The 18,113-nt window shown below is 39.9% G+C and overlaps 1 protein-coding gene across 3 annotated transcripts in view; it reads right to left on the bottom strand.

The window, feature by feature from the left end:
- Positions 1-3,520: 3,520 nt before the first annotated feature.
- LOC134754539 (adenylate cyclase type 6) overlaps positions 3,521-18,113 on the bottom strand; it is a 364,633-nt gene continuing 350,040 nt past the window's right edge. For all 3 annotated transcript variants that reach the window (XM_063690838.1, XM_063690837.1, XM_063690839.1), the window contains exons 25-31: positions 17,273-17,492; positions 16,347-16,478; positions 12,192-12,316; positions 9,802-9,954; positions 5,327-5,453; positions 4,154-4,316; positions 3,521-3,749 (exon numbers count right to left, since the gene is read on the bottom strand). In XM_063690838.1, the coding sequence (XP_063546908.1) occupies positions 3,521-3,749; positions 4,154-4,316; positions 5,327-5,453; positions 9,802-9,954; positions 12,192-12,316; positions 16,347-16,478; positions 17,273-17,492 (1,149 nt within the window). The remainder of the gene's footprint in view (positions 3,750-4,153; positions 4,317-5,326; positions 5,454-9,801; positions 9,955-12,191; positions 12,317-16,346; positions 16,479-17,272; positions 17,493-18,113) is intronic.

The following is an 18,113-nucleotide window of genomic DNA, read 5'->3' as shown; positions in this document are numbered from 1 at the left end:
TTAAATAACATATATCTATGTCAGGTAGTAGTTTTCTTTGCTAGAAATTGCAATACAAAGAAATTAGGGTGAATAAAAGTTTTGTAAAACTTCTACACGCTCTATTTTCTTCTATAACATAACAAATTTTAGCAACGAAAACTATACCTCATTTTTTTAGAATTAGTAAAAGGGTAAACAATCTTGACGTGTCTTTTTACAAAAAAACCGGACAAGTGCGAGTCGGACTCGCCCACCGAGGGTTCCGTACTTTTTAGTATTTGTTGTCTTTCAACTGTCTAGCTATCACGGTTCATGAGATGTAACCTGGTGACAGACAGGCGGACAGAAGGACAGCGGAGTCTTAGTAATAGGGTCCCGTTTTTACTCTTCGGGTACGGAACCCTAAAAAAACCGGCCAAGTGCGAATCGGACTCGCGCACGAAGGGTTCCGTACCATTACGCAAAAAACGGCAAAAAAATCACGTTTGTTGTATGGGAGCCCCCCTTAAATATTCATTTTATTCTGTTTTTTAGTATTTGTTGTTATAGCGGCAACAGAAATACACCATCTGTGAAAATTTAAACTGTCCAGCTATCACGGTTCATGAGATACAGCCTGGTGACAGACGGACAGACGGACAGGCGGACAGACAGACGGACAGCGGAGTCTTAGTAATAGGGTCCCGTTTTTACCCTTTGGGTACGGAACCCTAAAAAACGCTTTAAAAAATTGTCACTATTATTTATGAAACCAAAAGAATGTTGTAAATATATGTCCTTGCTACATAATTGTTACATATTTGCTGTGACTTATTTTTCAAAAGTGTTATTCAATAAAAAAACACGTCAAGATAGTTTACTCTTTTTCTAATGCCAAAATGAACGAGGCAGGCAGGCATAGATATATAAATGTTACGTACTTAAATAATTGATGCCACGTTTCATGTAATTTAAGCAAATGAGAGGATATTTTCGATTGTAACGGAAGCGGGTTTTTGGTTCGTATAAATCTTAAATAATTTTCACTGTCATTCCCATAAGCTGTGTCACTTTGAGATTGTTGCAATTCCTTTGGTAATATAATAAACATGTACATCTCCCTACGTTCACAACCTATCCACAATTTGCTAACGAACTGCCATCCCTACTCGTAATCCCGTGAAATTGATCCCTTTTATCTGTTCATGAAATCTATCTCTCGCCATTGCATCATCATCATTAACTTAAGAGTTAGTGTAGTAATAGTCTAGTTAGTAACTGTAGAGTTCCTGTCTCTCCAACTAATGCCTTCTATTCGCCTCCAGCACCACATTTCAAATGCTTCCATTCTCTTTCTATCTCTTAGGGTCATTGTCCACGTTTCACTTCCATAAAGGGCTATAATCCAGATGTACACTTTAATCAGTAGCTTCTTGCTTCTTGATAATCACATACCCCTATCTGTATAAACCCCACTCCTATTTCACCACTGACAATTGACACCTGACACAGAAAATTTTCTGTACATTTCCAGGTCGACATGTAATGTAATAACTGTACGTGGCGTCAATGTACCAGGGAGTTTTCAGAAAAAATGGTACCATTTATTTTTTTTGAAAACCATCAACTTTTAGGTTGTTTAGACTCAGAATCACGAGTAGAATGAGACAAAGAGAGAAGCGTCCCCAGTTTTTCATACAAATTTTGGATGTCAGTTTTGTAACGGTCCATACAAGATGTATGTGAAAATGCGTTACAAAACTGACTTTTTTTAGGGACATCTTTTTTTCTTTTTAAAACGATAGTTCTCGTGAATCTGTGTAGAAATAACCCAAAAGTTGATGGATTTTTCGATAAAAATAAATGGTACATTTTTAAGTGAAAATTCCCACCTACGGCTAATTGTCATTGTCAAGTGACAATTGTCATAGTGGTGTAACAGGGGCCGGCCGGGGCAATAAATACCCTACACGATACTTGACTTTCAGGATGGCAATCTCATACATAATATCAGAATTAGTATTTGTCTGAGTCTATTCGCTTGAGTAGGTACTCATCCTTTTCAAGAAGGTAGCTCTTTGTGCGAAGACTCTCGTAACATCTCAATAATGTTACGGTCATGTTTAGTCAATATCATTGTTTGTAAAGTCCGTGTATTAATGAGAGGTAAGCGGTGTAGTTAAGGAAATATAATTTGTATGGAACTTGTATGGCGAATTTCTACAAATTATGTTTCATCAGCTATTATATTTGTAACACGCTTCAACCTCGACATGAGACATGATTGCCTCATTTCATCAAGTTTGACAAGTCAGTATGAGAACAGTTGTTATTACCAGCATTAGTACTTTGGAAGATTATTTAAATATACGCATTAGAGAGGATTTAAGAAAGAAACCTACTGATATTACGGACAAAGATACCATTTAATCCGCAAAACTAATTCTTAGATATCTACCAAAAGTCGCGTAAAAGCAAAATGGCTATCTTTGCTTCGAGAATTCATTTACAACACCTTTTGCAGACTATCCCACTACAACCAGGTTCATAAATGAGTCCTCGGTCGTAAATATCAAAGCAAACAAATAAACTTTTGTTATATTTAGCAAATTCTTTAGAAATCGGCTGAAGAATTTGATGGTATTTTCGGATATTTCGTAGAAATTCTGTACACCTTAAAACGCCATCGAGTTCCCTGATTCACAATGCAACTTCTAAAAAACTAGAAGATACGGAATATAACTCACATATCTATTAAACAGAGTAAAGTCTGGTAAAGAGAAGAGTCGTAGAATGTATTATATTTCACGACACTTCTCTCTTTCCGCACGTACTCTATCAGTGGACTTAGCGCTTTTGCTACAACATTCAAGAACTGCCAATTAAGTGTGGACAACGGTACCAACAGCACAATATACTGACCGCCGAGAAGCCTTGTCTGCGATTCTATTTACGAATAGTCATAGATATAGAAGATGGTAAGTACTGACAGACCTATTGTTAAGAAATTCGGGCCATGGGGACTAGACAAGACATGACATTACTTTTCAAATGGCGTGACACGAAGCGAAGAAAATTTTTGCCAATCTTTAAAGGACTAATGCTGGTAGGCCAAGTCAAATCTAATGCCCCATGTAGACTGTTCAAGAACTTCATGCATTGTTCACATTGCTAACGAATTCAGTCGGTCGACTAAATACCACATGAAAGTCGCATGTGAGTTTTTGATCCGTCTAATTGAGCTTAATGTGTGTGCGACTGTGAAGATGACATTATCAGCCGTCGCGTTGCTGAGCAGCGGGCTCATGATGTTTTCGATGATGTTGACGAAAACTCTGGTCAAGTATCTTTAATGCGTTTGTGCGACAGTGAGGATGACATTATCAGCCATCGCGTCGCTGAGCAGCGGGCTCATGATGATGTTTTCGATGATGTTGACGAAAACTCTGGTCAATTATCTTTAATGCGTTTGTGCGACAGTGAGGATGACATTATCAGCCGTCGCGTCGCTGAGCAGCGGGCTCATGATGATGTTGACGAAAACTCTGGTCAAGTATCTTTAATGCGTCTGTGCGACAGTGAGGATGACATTATCAGCCGTCGCTGGGCTATCCGGGCTGGGGGTGTCGTTGGGCAGCGGGCTGACGACCATAGGGTTCTCGATGATGTTTACCCGCGGCTTGCGGCGGACGAAGTCGGCGAAGCTGGCGGAGCGCCGCGGCTTGATCAGAGCTTCGATGTCGCCGCTGCTGTGCGATGTTGGGACGCGGAAGTCAGTTGATTGCGCCCTGAGGGAAATATAACGTATAAATAAATATACTATTGTAAAACTTGCTTCTATGAAAAGAACGATGTCCAGTTCCATCATTCTAATAGTGCTCCATTAATGATTGAGACTATTCAAGAGGGTTTAGTATTTGAGGCTGATGATGTTAGAGTCAGATAAAGGCCAGACTAGTGAAGCGAAAGAGTGTGGAAAGACCTTTGAAAATGCGACTTTTATACTTTAGAGTGCCACACTTTGTCTCTGTAAAGTCTCCGCACAGTTAATCGGACAGCAGTAGCTCAAAATCTGTCCAAAGTTCACTGAGAATATAAATACTCAGAGTGTACTCTTGAGTAGACAAGGGTCGCGGTAATGGCGGTGTGCATATATGCAATGATCCGAGTGTTATCCGATTTCCTGTCTCACCTGGCCTGCAGCACGGAGAGCAGGACGGGCAGCGTGGGGCATTCAGCCAATGACGCGGGTCGCTCCAGTCTCTTGCGCACGCGCGCGCGCACCGCGCAGGCGATCGACTCACGCGACACAGCTAGACGCGGGCTCTGTGTGGTTGCTGAGTCGTTCTGGCTGTCTGTAACAAACATTATAGATTTAAACTTTCACGATTTTTACACAATATCTTATACCTTTAAACGACATCTCTCTCTCTTTTACCTTTTCTTGTATATTTATAATATTTCGGGGATCTCGGAAACGGCGCTAACGATTTTGATCAAATTTGCTACATATATGGGGGTTTTCGGGGGCGAAAAATCGATCTAGCCAGGTCTTATTTCTGGGAAAACGCGCATTTTTGAGTTTTTATACATATATGTTAAACCAATTTTTTAACAAGCACACATCTGCGAGCGATACTCCAAATTCTATAAGTATATCAAAAGGAAAATATGGAAGCGTACCTTAACTATTTTCAATTTTTTTCCTTTGATATGAAATTTTTATATGTTTTCCGAACAATGAGTCTTCTTCGAGACCACGGGGGCAATGCCGTTCTCAGAACGTCGGAGGTAATTTTAAATAGTAGATTATACTACAACCGATTTCATCCGAGGCAATTTATCGCGTAGGTCGAGAAAAAAATGGGGCATTTATGTATTGTACTTTGTTTTTCACTTCAATTGCGAGGAAAATATACAGATTTCACTACATAGTATACAAAGTCTCTCCCTGCTGCCTGTCTGTGGCTGTCCCTATGTATGCTTAGATCTTTAAAACTACGCAACGGATTTTGATGTGTTTTTTTTTTATAGATTGTGATTCAAGAGGAAGGTTTATATGTATAACATCAGCATTGCACCCGTGCAAAGCCGGGGCGGGTCGCTAGTATCCAATATTCTAGATTATTTTACCGTATTTATTCAACACTAAAGAAAATCGTACTCGGGCCGCCGGCTGCAGCAGTTGGTATGGCAAATTTTGGACTTCATTTCTAAGTCAATAAATGTGACATTTTCCAAAAAGTACCATTGTCGCTTGTCAATAAGGCTGATTTAAAATTGAAGTTATATGGAAATAGCGCCTTTTTGACAACCGACAATAAGTACCCTTTTGATTGAGAATGGCACAAATGTCAATATGTACCAGTTGGTATGGAGGCCCGCGGTGAGACGTCCTCGCCGTGGTCCTCGGAGAGGGTCTCTAGGGGTCGGTGGTCAGCTGGTGCTGGTCGCGCATCTGAGCACTCGTGAGATGTCGACGGGGTTGGATTCTGTGGAATAAATTGTGGTATTTTCTACAAAAAGGGACCTTATTGTCGATGGCGCTTACGCCATTATTAACGATGCTCCGATATAAATACATTGCCGCGCGACGCCCTGCGGCGTAAGCGCCATCGACAATAAGGTCCCTTTTCATAGAAAATGCCCCAATTATCGTAAAGGTGAAGCCTATTTTGTGATAAAACAAATTTACAGTCGACATCAAGGATATGTTTATTAATTATTCGCCTTATTACAAAAGTATTAATAGTTATTTACAGTACATATGGTGCTACTTTCTCGCACTAGTGCGTAAAATAACACTTTTCGTGCATATGCCGAAAATTTAAAGGGCCATATGTACTGTAAAACGTTGTACGTGTGTAACTCGTGTCGATTTAAAACACTCCCTTCGGTCGTGTTTTAATTTATCACCACTCGAGTGTGTGGTGTGTGTACAGTCGCCATCAGATATATCTGAGCGGTCAAGGCAATCACAAATATCTGAACACGCCTCTATTCTCAAGGCGTTAGAGTGCGTGTTCAGATATTGTGAACACCTCGGGCGCTCCGATATATCTAATGGTGACTGTACTAAATGAAAAACGTTTGTTTACAGGTAGCCCACGATTTAATAGGTACATCATTTCGGTCAGTATTTCCGATTTCTCCGACACTGTCTCGACTTATTTATTTGGTTATTAAAAATCACAAAAAATTTCGTAAACACAAGCGGTCTCCTCTTGCGCCTATAATGTTTTACTTTTTCCGGCGCGGATAAAGGTACTTCATACTCGTATCTCACTTTACTCTTATTCGGCGTATTCTTTAAACTTTTCTGCAAAGTATCATGATCTTTAATAATTTCTTTTTCTGTTGTATCCTTAATGCTCTGTAATTTCGCTATTTGTTTAAGAATCTCCTCATTCTGCTTCTCAATGCGTTCGTTCGTAGTTTTCAACTCAAGTAACGTGCTAGTAAGTTTCGGCAATTGAAATTTGTTCACGAGCTCAAATTTTTCGGTAATTTTATGTAATACTTGTAATAGCGTCGTCTCAGGACTAGACGCCTCATAGTCACCTTTACAGCTTGAATTATCTTCGCTGGTTTGCTCAATTTCTGACTTAGCAATTTTAGCCTGCGTGGAATTCCATCTGCCATACTTGGACTTAAGGTGAGACGGCGCTGGACGCTTTTGATCCATATTAGTTACTATTTCTTCAGCTTTTTATTAGCGCATACGTAATAAAGGATTTTGATAAAACATAGATATTATGGTCAAATTGTAAAGACCATAAACATTTTTTTGGAAACACAACAGTGTTTGAATTTATTTACAATTAATTTTATATTGATAGAAAATCTAATTGCCGTATTCTATCATGGACAATTCAAACTAGAAATATGTCAATGTCAGAACGGCAGACCTTCTGCCAAATGAAATAAAAATACAGATGACAGTGACACTATAGAGGTTAATATGAAAAAACTTAACAAAATAAAGCCTGACCAGTAATATATGATCATATATTCCATAGTTAGACCAAGAAAAATCTGCAAATTTCGCTAATTATTTTTTTCTTGTGTCAGGGGCTCAGGGGTGCGAATCTCGCTTCGGGCAAACTCGGATCCGTTCAGCTCAGTATTGCTCCCAAATTGCTCGGCACAACTTGACGTCCCTTTGCGTGCAACGACCACAGATAGGATAATGACTTGAATTTTGACAACCCTAAATAGCCGAAAGGGATAGTGCCGTATATTAGAAAGGGATAGCATGATTCGACCCTGGACCGCTGTCAAACTTCGGTTTTGTAGACAGTTTTCTTTCTGTACGGTAGTATAATACTATTATTTATTCTGTGTTACGTGTGTAGCCGGCATAAGCTAACTTTGCACCAACTTGTCTAATACTAATTAAAACTAAACCTACTTTAAAATAAATTAATAAGATAGCAATTTTAATAAGGTCAAATAGTCTTTGACGGTTAATTAATTTTCTTAAGACTTCCATCCGACTAAGCCAGCGGCAAAGGGATAAAATGCTACGAAAATAAACGTTAAATAACTGGCCCCTATTTCACCACGGTGACAGGTCCAACAATTGTCGACATCACTGTTACTGACGTCACAGGTCTGCATTGGCTACGGTAATCGCTTAACATCGGATGGGCGGTGTGCTTGTTTACCACCAACATTTTAATTAAAAAAAATCTATTATATCGACTGTTAAGTATTGGACATACGCACGGGAGGAGACGCGCGGAGGCGGGCAGCACGCGCACACCTACCTACCTCACCGGCAACGGACGAGTACCGAATTAGTTTTTACAATTGTTTGGACGGGGTTTCTAGTTGTAATTAAGGCGGAATAAACCAGCCTATTTTTATACAGTCCGCGATTTCATTTATACGTCACTGTAGGACCCTAACATCGACAATAAACAAGTACTTATTTTGCGAACCTAATGAGAATTGCCACACAGATTGCCTGGTGCTTCCACACTTTATTGCTGGAAAATTGGTGCAGGGTTAGCTTAGACGGAGGTTAGCTTATAAGTTAAAATCAGCACGGGGATCTAACTATTTGTATAGGTAAACAACTTAGCTAATGCCAACAAAACTAGAATAACATAAGTCTGACTACTTATATGTCGCACGCAAATTGTAAGTACGCCATTTACACACGGCACCGTCATTTTACAAACGTAAAACGTTATGAAAATTGCCGAAGGCAAATTGTAAAAAGTCGGCATTTTGTAAACTATCTTATGAATAAGTTATGAATGACATTACTAGCGCTGTTCAGGTTTTGGGTGACCTTGAGATTTTGGTGGCCGTGAGGACGGTGGTGAGGCATAAAAAGTCAAATCAGTTTCTCTTTTAGAACGATTTAGTAATATGGAATTTATATGAAACATTACACAATGACGTCACGGTCAACTCACCTAAATAAGTGCTATCTATGTTTTTCTAATAATTATCTGGTGCTTTATTTCATACATGGTGTGAAATAATTTATTTTAAATTCAGTCAAATACCCTATTGAGTGCACTAACAATCTGCTGCGTTTGGCAATTTGCATAACGTTTCAAGTTTGTAAAATGACGACGCCGTTTGTAAAATGCCGAATCTTACAATTAGACTGCAACATATAAACCTAGATAAAAAAAGACACCACGACATGTGAATGTACCGCGGGTGACTCAACTGTACAGCGCGCAGAAGTCATCGCAATCACTAACGTTCTACGGTATATTAGTACTAAACTGAAATGTTGAACTTCGCCATTAGAAAATAAGAAAAGTTGTGAAGCCGTTCGTTTTACTTTCTGGAGGGTACACTTTTCCATGGAGAAATCAGAGACAAATAATGGTAATGGTTTAGCCCACAGACTAACCACCTATATAGACGGTTTTCCGTGGGTTTAGCCCCATCTTGACGGCATTTCAATGGCATCCTAGCCGAGTCGGTATCTACGTATGACGCTCTGCGTTTAAGATTATAATTATTATTTCATCTAGCAACATTAGACGTCAAATTTGAATTCTTCCAATTTACCGGATATCCAATAATTCAAAATTGCATTCGGACACTTTTAGACAAATCAGACAATAGTATTTAATGCAACCGCAGTATAAGATGGGTCAAAAAAGGCAAGTGGCTTGGGTTACAAATACGCCACTAGCATTTTTTGACCTACATATACAATAATCCTCTTTCTTATACGACTACTGACTTATAAATAAAATGCATTAATTTTAAAAACTTTATTTATAAGCGCGGGATACGTCAAAATTTAAAAACATTGTCTATGGTGAACTTTGTTTTTAATTGACGTTCACATAGACGGCGATGACTTAAAAAATAGATTTTGTAAGTTGGCAGCAACGCAGCACTTAGTTAGAAAACTGTATTAATTTTGATTTTGTTAGGTTGGTAGCTATTAATCGCAGTATCGTTTTAGCGCCAAATGTCGCCATATTTATCCGGGTCTGAACAAGTCAAGGGCCTGACACTCTTTGATAGAGAAAGATAGTCTTATTGCGATTCCTATAAGAGGAAAGAGAAAGAAGTGCCATGCTTTGTTCTTATCACCGACCGGGTAGCATCATAGGTAGGAGGCGATGGCGAAATACCGAAATTTATAAGAGTGAAAGAGAAAAAATCCTATGCTGCCCAAATTTTATATGAGTATTCTTTCTCTTACCCCCGGTCGCTCGGTGGCGCATCTATAACTACTTGTATATACTATGTCTATGGAACAAGTGCTGTTCTGAGGCATAGACGAAGACTTTTCTAGTATATTGTAACTTACATATCTAGTTAAAGATTTTAATACAAAAACTAAACAATACTCACATTGTAAATATCCGAGATGCCATTCGGGATGGTCTCGCCGACGCCCTCGAGGAAGTACGTCACCATGTTGCCCTTGCCCTTGACATCGACCGTGCCCCTGCAGCGCAGCCTGTACCCCCGCGAGGCCAGGATATCGTACACCTCCTCCGTCACCTGTGGGATCTTGGCTTCAGAAGGGGAAATAGTCAAGTCTCCCTTGAAGCGTCGTTTTGCGAAGTTTTGTGGAAGCGCTTTTTGAAATACCAAATTCTTGCTTCATTGACTAAGATCGCGTGGGGTAAGACTACAGATATAGTGCATAATTGTTTTCCATCGTATTTTCTCGGAAACGTTCGATTTGTCATGCTACTTCAGTCAACCTCAGTACTTTTCGTAGACTGACTGAAATAGCAAGACACGTTCGTACGTTTCCGTGAAAATACGATGGAAAATAATTATGCACTACATATTGTAGCATAGTTTTATTTAGGCAAGAAGAAGAGATGAGATAGGTACATACATACATTTAAAAGAACTGACGCGAGAATTGCATTGAACTGTCAAAATTCTCATGTAAATTTTTGTGTCAGTTTTCGTGAATGAACCTATATGCCCTTACCATAAGTTTTACGCGACCTTAAATGTTAGCGACTGCGTCAACTCAAACGCAGTGCATCTCGTTTGCACCAATATCAGTACAAGGGAGATGCATTTAGTTTACGAAGTCGCTAGCGAATATGTCAGTGCCAAATTCAATGGGTTTTATGTAACATTTTCAAGATAGTTGAAATTCAACTTAATGTCACTATGATAAAGTTCAAATTTCAGTTCGATAAAAGGGAAACATAGAACCTTGTAACATTGGGCCAGCGTGTTCTAAGGCGTTCTTACCTCATCTGACTTTACAAAATTCGTAGATAGATTTTGTAATGTAAATGAAGTTTTGAAAATCTGTTCAATATCCAATTAGCAAAACAGTCAAGAATGTGGTAATTTCAGTAGCGCTTATTTTTCATTGTAAAATAAATAATCAGATCGGCCATCGCATGCATTTGAAGCCGGCCAAACAATTCGCATGAAGCACACATTAACAGTCATATACGGAGTCTTATCGCTTAAGAACAGAACTATGCCTGTACAGTCGCCATCAGATATATCGGAGCGGCCGAGGCGCTCACAAATATCTGAACAAGCCTCTATTGTCAAGGCGTTAGAGTGCGTGTTCAGATGTTGTGAACACCTTGGCCGCTCCGATGTATCTGATGGCGACTGTACATAAATCAAGTTGAGAACAATTTTATTAGTTACTAAACATCCCTCCGAGCTAATGTAACTTTGTTGAAGTTTGTTGTTAAGCCTGTTTTTAAGTGATTTCGGCTCCGTATACTGAATTAAACGACAAGGAACAAATGTGAAATTTTAGCCTAGTTTATTGTGGTACCACAACCGCACAGCTTTAAATCTAAAATATTTAATGTCGCGATGCAACGTAAAACTGGGTTAAACCATGAAATTACCTATTCACAGTGTTTCTAATTCTTGCTGTTTATAAGTTTTGTGTGTCATATAATTGTGTTAGAGGGACAACATAATAAAACACTACTAATACTATCATGTTGTCCCTATCACACAATGTTATATACATTTTATAAAAGCCAATGTGGGAGCACCATAAGACATGAATCCGCCAAAAACCCGCTCCCATACAATCAAAGATCCGCTCCCATTTTAAAACGGCATTTACTATAAATACATGAACATTAAAATAACATATAAATAACTATAGTTTGTCAAAGGACTGTCAAATTTCAAACATAGAGAGAATCATACTATCTTTGTCTTATACTAGTACTAACACCCAAAAGAAAGGGATGAGTATAATTTTCCTGGCTGTTACTGACTGACAAATTGGTTTGACCAACTATATGTTTGGTGCTAGGTTTTGTTTGCTAAAAATTCTATCTAATTTATTTATAACAATTTCAACGAAAACGAGTACCATGGGCACGTTTCTCAAAAGCTTGTAACTTGTAATACAAGCAGGGGCCCGTTTATCGAAAGCTTGTAGCTTGTAATACAAGTGGAAGTCTCTTTCTAACAAAAGCTGTCAAAAAGGGACTTCCACTTGTATTACAAGCTACAAGCTTTTGATAAACGGGGCCCAGATGTCACTTTTTGACAGCATTTGTTAGAAAGAAACTTCCACTTGTATTACAAGCCACAAGCATTTGAGAAACGGGTTCAGATATACTCGTAGATATAATTATGTTACTCGAATGTTCATGTTAAATTTCATTTCTGAATATCGTTTTAAAATGAAACCGTAACTTCGATTGTATAGATTTAGCTTTGAGCATAATTAACACAAAGGATCCACCCTTTTTCTCCGTATTACCCATCCCAATGCCAACCTGGATGTGGTCCAAAAGCCCAGTGGAGTCCATACGCGAAGCCACGTTGACGGCGTTCCCCCAGATGTCGTATTGAGGCTTCCGGGCTCCGATCACCCCCGCCACCACCGGTCCGATGTTGATCCCTGAACACAAGACCTTAATATTGTCTTCGGTTACCGCGATAGTTACTCAACAAATAAACAAGCAAGACAGTGAGACCATGGTGTGGACATTTAATAACCCGTTTTTTTAAGATTCAAAATTTTGGTAAGTAATGATAATCAACTTTTTCTTCCGAAATGCTAGGGCTCCTATGATATTTAATATTGCGGTACGGTAATAATTATGTAAACGACACTGATTCAGTGCATATTTGCTCAGATTTAATTTAGGAGGAAAAAAGTTACCACTACTTTTGAGGTTATACAATTTATAATTTAAAAAAATTATAGTATAATTAGCCTTATGACGCTAGTTTGCATTAAAATGTACTTATAGTTTTTATTTCATAATTTTTGCATGTAGTTTTGCACATTGTAATTTTGACAGCTCGGTAAATATTTTTTCCTCCGTAAACCACGAACGCTGTAAAGGATTCAAAACGTTGGGATGTATTTTGAATTCATTATCATCATCATCATCATCATCATATCAGCCTTTTATCGCCCACTGCTGAGCATAGGCCTTTCTTCGAGTACGCCACTTATTCCAGTCCTGAGCTAATCTCATCCAGAAGTGACCCGCAGTCTTCCGAATGTCATCCACCCAACGCGTTCATTATTATTATTATCTTTATTTATTCTTTTTCTTATGTTAGGTTTTTTATAATATGCATATAAAAGTAAAATATAAAAACACTTACAAAACAATACAAAATACATATAAACAAATTATAAAAAACCTAACCTAGGGTGCCGCCAGCAGCGGGGCAGGGCCCAAGCTGCCGGTGGTCAGGGCCGCAGAGAGAGGAACCGGCGGACTATCCGCGCCGTGTCCAAGATCACCGCCTTCTGCATCTGACCCTTGATCCAACCACCTAGCGAGAGTCTCTCAAGGTGTTGGTCGAGACTCTTCGCTATGAGACCGTTCGCTGAAACGACTATCGGGACAATGATCGTCGAATCAACATCCCACATGGCGGTTATCTCGTGAGCCAAGTCTAGGTACTTACTGGACTTGTCCTTCTCGGCTTTCACGAGATTCTCATCATGGGGGATGGTGATGTCGACGAGCACGGCCCGGCGCTGCGATCGATCTATTATCACAATGTCAGGCTTATTGGCTACAATAGTCCTGTCAGTGATGATAGATCGATCCCAATAGAGCGTGGCACGACCATTCTCGAGAACTGGCACAGGTAAATACTTGTAGTACGGTACTTCGCAGTCCACAAGGCCGTATAGAAGAGCAAGCTGCTGGTGAATAATCCTGGCTACGAGATTATGTCTGTGCAAGTACTCGCCGTTAGCAAGATGAGAACAACCGGAAATGATATGCCTGAGTGACTCTCCGGGACGGCGGCATGCCCGACAAATGTCGACCGTACCGTCCTTCAGGATATATTTCCGATAGTTGTTCGTCATCATAACTTCGTCCGCAATTGCACAGGCAAAACCCTCGGTTTCTCCGAAGAGGTCCCCGAATCGTAACCAGTTCACCGACGCGAGCAGGTCTACATCGGGTCCCGTGAGGGCCTTGTAGAACCGCCCGTGTAGCACCTTACTCTCCCATACCGCCCTGCGGCCCGCAGCACTTTGTACCACAGGTTTGTGCCAGTTCTCGTTTGCCAAGGAGAGCGGCGTGAAGTGCCTGTCCACTGCCACCACATCACGATGCATCCCACACTCGTTGTTAAGGAAATAATTCCTGAGATTGCACACCTCGCGGTTGTGGAGATCTTTGGCGTTAAGGAAGCCTCGACCTCCACACTTCCGTGAGATTTTTATTATTATTATTATTAAAGCCTTTATTATACGAACTGTTGACACTTTATGTAACAATTATTAATATTTATTGTATGTTTCTTCCATATGCATATTCGTAAGGTCTTTTTGACCTAGGCCTCTTCCGAATCGCCTTTTTCTATTATATTTAAGTATTTGTCCAACATTTTTTTCCATTTTTGTCTGTCTGTTGCCATTTCTTTCCAGTTTTTTCCTATTGTTTCTATTAGGTCTTTTTCCCATCTTGTTTTTGGTTTGCCTTTTTTTCTCTTACCAATCTTTGGATTCCAATTTGTTGCTGTTTTTGTCCATCTGTTATTTTTCATCCTCGCTATGTGCCCTGCCCAATTGTATTTTTGTTTCAGTATATGTATCGCCGCATCTATAAATTTTGTTCTTCTTCTAATCTCTGTGTTTCTAACTCTGTTTGATAACTTAATGTTAAGGACACTTCTCTCCATTGACCGTTGACATACTTGAATTCGTTTGATGATATCTCCTGTGAGTGACCATGTTTGACTACCATACGTGAGACAGGGTAGAATGCATGAGTCAAAGGCTAGTTTTTTTAGTTTCATTATACGCGATATAAATTTGTTTCCATAGTTTTATTAGAGAAGACAATCGAATACTAAATAATGTTAGTTATGACGATGGGATTCGCCTGGCAAGCTTTGAACAATTCGCAAACGGCTTTCAGAACTAAGGTAGGTCATTATGAATTACGCGGAATGCCGTTTGGTCTATAAAGCTCCTCAGTAAATAATACGGACCTGTTTAAATATGAATTTATAACACTTTTTTTTAGCACAATAATGCTAAAAAAAAAAAACTACAAAAAAGGCCACCAGAATACTTGCAAATGTAAAAGTTAGCAGTTACCTCAGTAACAACAAAAGTTGCGCAAGTTGTTATACAATTATTGCAAAATTAAATTTTGAATCCGTACAACACGAGTGTAAAATTTCATATTCCAAGCATTTAAACTTTTGAAAAGAATTAACCATAGCTATGCCCCTTCGACTTTTTCAAATTTTTTGATTATTTAGGAGCGGATAACGTCCTAACTCTTATAATAATATAAAAATCCAATAAAATCAAACGAAGGCGGCCGCCGCATGCGCGGTTGTCAGTAAGCGTCCCATTCGAGGTATCTTGCCGCGTGAGGGGATAACTGAGGTTAATAAATATACTTACATCAAATTACGTACAAATATTGTCTATCCAAAGGAAAATAGGAACTACGTTTGTATGAAGAAGCACGTGACATAGTCCCCTTTCGTCTTAAGAGCATTGCAGTTAGTACACAAGCTGTATAAGAAGCTTTAAAGTCCAGCCACGCTAAGTCGCCCGCCAAGTTTTATGTGAAGTATGTTGTGGCTATACATCATTGTCTGCCAAGAGTTCTAAGTCGGTGCCAACTTAGAGTTGTCGGACTATACATGGTTTGTACATTTATACCTTCTTACACATCCATACAATTTATTTTCGTTTAAACCTCTTATGACTTGTCGTTGCTTCTTCCCTAGTAGATTTACAGACTTGATTCGACTATTCTCTAAATTCTTTTCGATTTCGTCGGAGAATATTCGTTGAGGTTTTTCCTTAATACGTCATCGGTCATTAGTTTGTCTAGTTGATAATATTGAATTTGTTTCAATACCCTTATAGTTGTTGTGTTATTTACGTTATGATATAACGGAATTTATGACTAGTTTAGGTAGTGTACCGCCTGAAAGGCGGACGTCCAGAGGAAATTCGCAAATTGCGTGGACTTTTTTCTCTTTTACTCCAATGAAGGCGTAATTAGAGTAACAGAGAAAGATGCCCGCAATTTGCGAACTTAGATTTTCGCGGTTATAGCCTTGAGCCTGCCCTGAGCGCGTACGGCAGAGCGTTTTTTGCGTAATGGTACGGACCTCTTCGTGCGCGAGTCCGACTCGCACCGGGCCTTTTTTTAAATAAATAAATTCAAGGTCAAAGTTAATTAATCGAAATTAAACTATCGTGAGCCATATTTCAAAATATTTAGGTCACTACACACTATTATTTTTAGTCGCTTTTGGCGACATGTTTCGGACTCTTCGGGAGTCCTTCCTCAGCCAAAAGCGACTAAAAATAATAGCGAGTGAAACCGTAGTGATCTAAATATGTTCAAAGTAAATTCTTCGTGTTTAACGTGGACTAGTGTTTTTTTTAGCTTGGAGATGTGGACTATGAAGTCTCTCACCAATCCGGATGCGGAAGCTGTTGAAGCTGTGCTCGTTGACGTATTGGAGTTGCTCGCGCAGGCGGAGAGCGTAGTCCGCCATTGCTGTGACGTGGCGGCAGCCGCGGAGATCTCGGGTGGACGCTGTTAGGCCTGTGGTAGCAGCATGGTTCCATTTTTATCACCTGTCACTATGCCTGTCATTTTCGCACTTACATACTTGTTAGAAAGTGACAGGCATGGTGACAAGTGATAAAAATGCGACCGTGAACAAAGTTGGGTAAATAGTGACAAAAACTGGATAAGGATAAGGATACTAACAACGCCAGAAAACGATGTAAAATCGATCCATTTCCATTCCATGGACAGCCATAAGGTATATCAGAGCGAACTGGGTGCTCGCAAATATCTGAAGGCGGCTCAGTTGACAATATGTTAGAAAAGTTTACAGATTTTTTTTAAAAACTTTACAATTTAGACACTTTAAAGGAAAAGACGCTAAGCGCCACTTGTACCATGCCACTAACCCGGGGTTAACCGGTTAAACCGTTAACCCGTACTGGTAACCACGGTAACTCCAGGTTTACCCGGTTAACAAGTGGCCGTAAGGGGCTTTTCTATACATATTCATTCTCATAAACTGTTAACTATGGTCCAAAGGAGGAACTGTTTTTGTTTTAAATTCTATGTATGACCCGTAAGCTGATGAGCTCGCATTTCAGCCGGCATGAGACTACCCTCATTTATTTGAAGCCTGCCGGGCTAGCACATGATTGGCGCGAGAGTATCTCGCCGCGACATAGACTAGCCGCCCCCCTTTAATTCATACAGTTAGCAAAAGACGGGTAGTCTTTCTCGCGGCGAGATACTGTCGCGTCAATCATGTGCTCGGCCTACTGTACGATATAAAGGTATAACCAAAAATATGAGGAACAGTGTAAACTGACCTGACGCCGCCATATACGTAGCACCAGTGCTCTTAATCTTCTCGATATACTTGAACTGGTCCTCAGCGAGTATCTCGTCGAAGTCGGCGATGATCTCGTTGAGGAGACGGAGACACTCCACACCCTCGTTGTTACCCTCCAGTTCGACGTAGAACTCGGAGAAGTTGGGGATGGAAGCGAACATGACGCAGACGGATTCGCACTGCTCGTGGTATAGCTCCTGTGGGCAAAAATGTGAGATGAGTTTACTCTTATTACTAGGCAGGATTTAGAGGTGTGGGGGCGTCGGGGCAAGCCCCGAGGCCCCAAATTATTTTTCCGAAATCTCTATTGTGGGGGCCCTTCTTTTACAGAGGCCCGGTTGCCCTCCCCTAAATCCGGTCCTGTATATTACGCAGTGTTTCTCAACATTTTTTTAGACGCGAACCCGCGATAATATTGTGGACAAATCATATTCTTAATAAAGTTTCATGTAGAATATATGTGATTTTACAGGTGACCATGATTGTAGATAATTAAATTTGTCGTCACCAAAAAACTTAAAAAACAGAATAAAGGCGTGATTGTTTCAATTAAATGATGGTCAAAGATCTATTAACATTTTGTGTGAGTAGGATTGGTCCTGCTCAATTCTGTATGCGTAAGTTAGGGTTGCCACAAGTGTAGGAACGTCGACCGGGACCAAATATTGCTCCGGTGAGTATCACCGGGACACCAAGCTGCAAACGTCCCGTATTGGCAGACGTTGAGCAATTCTGGGCATGGACGTGGACAAAGCACTCAAAGTACTCCGCGTTGGAATCCGCTTATGACTATGCAATATCAAAATAGGCACATTGGA

Source organism: Cydia strobilella, chromosome Z (assembly GCF_947568885.1).
Source record: "Cydia strobilella chromosome Z, ilCydStro3.1, whole genome shotgun sequence".
In the NCBI taxonomy this organism is placed as follows: Eukaryota; Metazoa; Arthropoda; class Insecta; order Lepidoptera; family Tortricidae; genus Cydia; species Cydia strobilella.
This window is presented reverse-complemented; position numbering and strand designations above follow the sequence as displayed.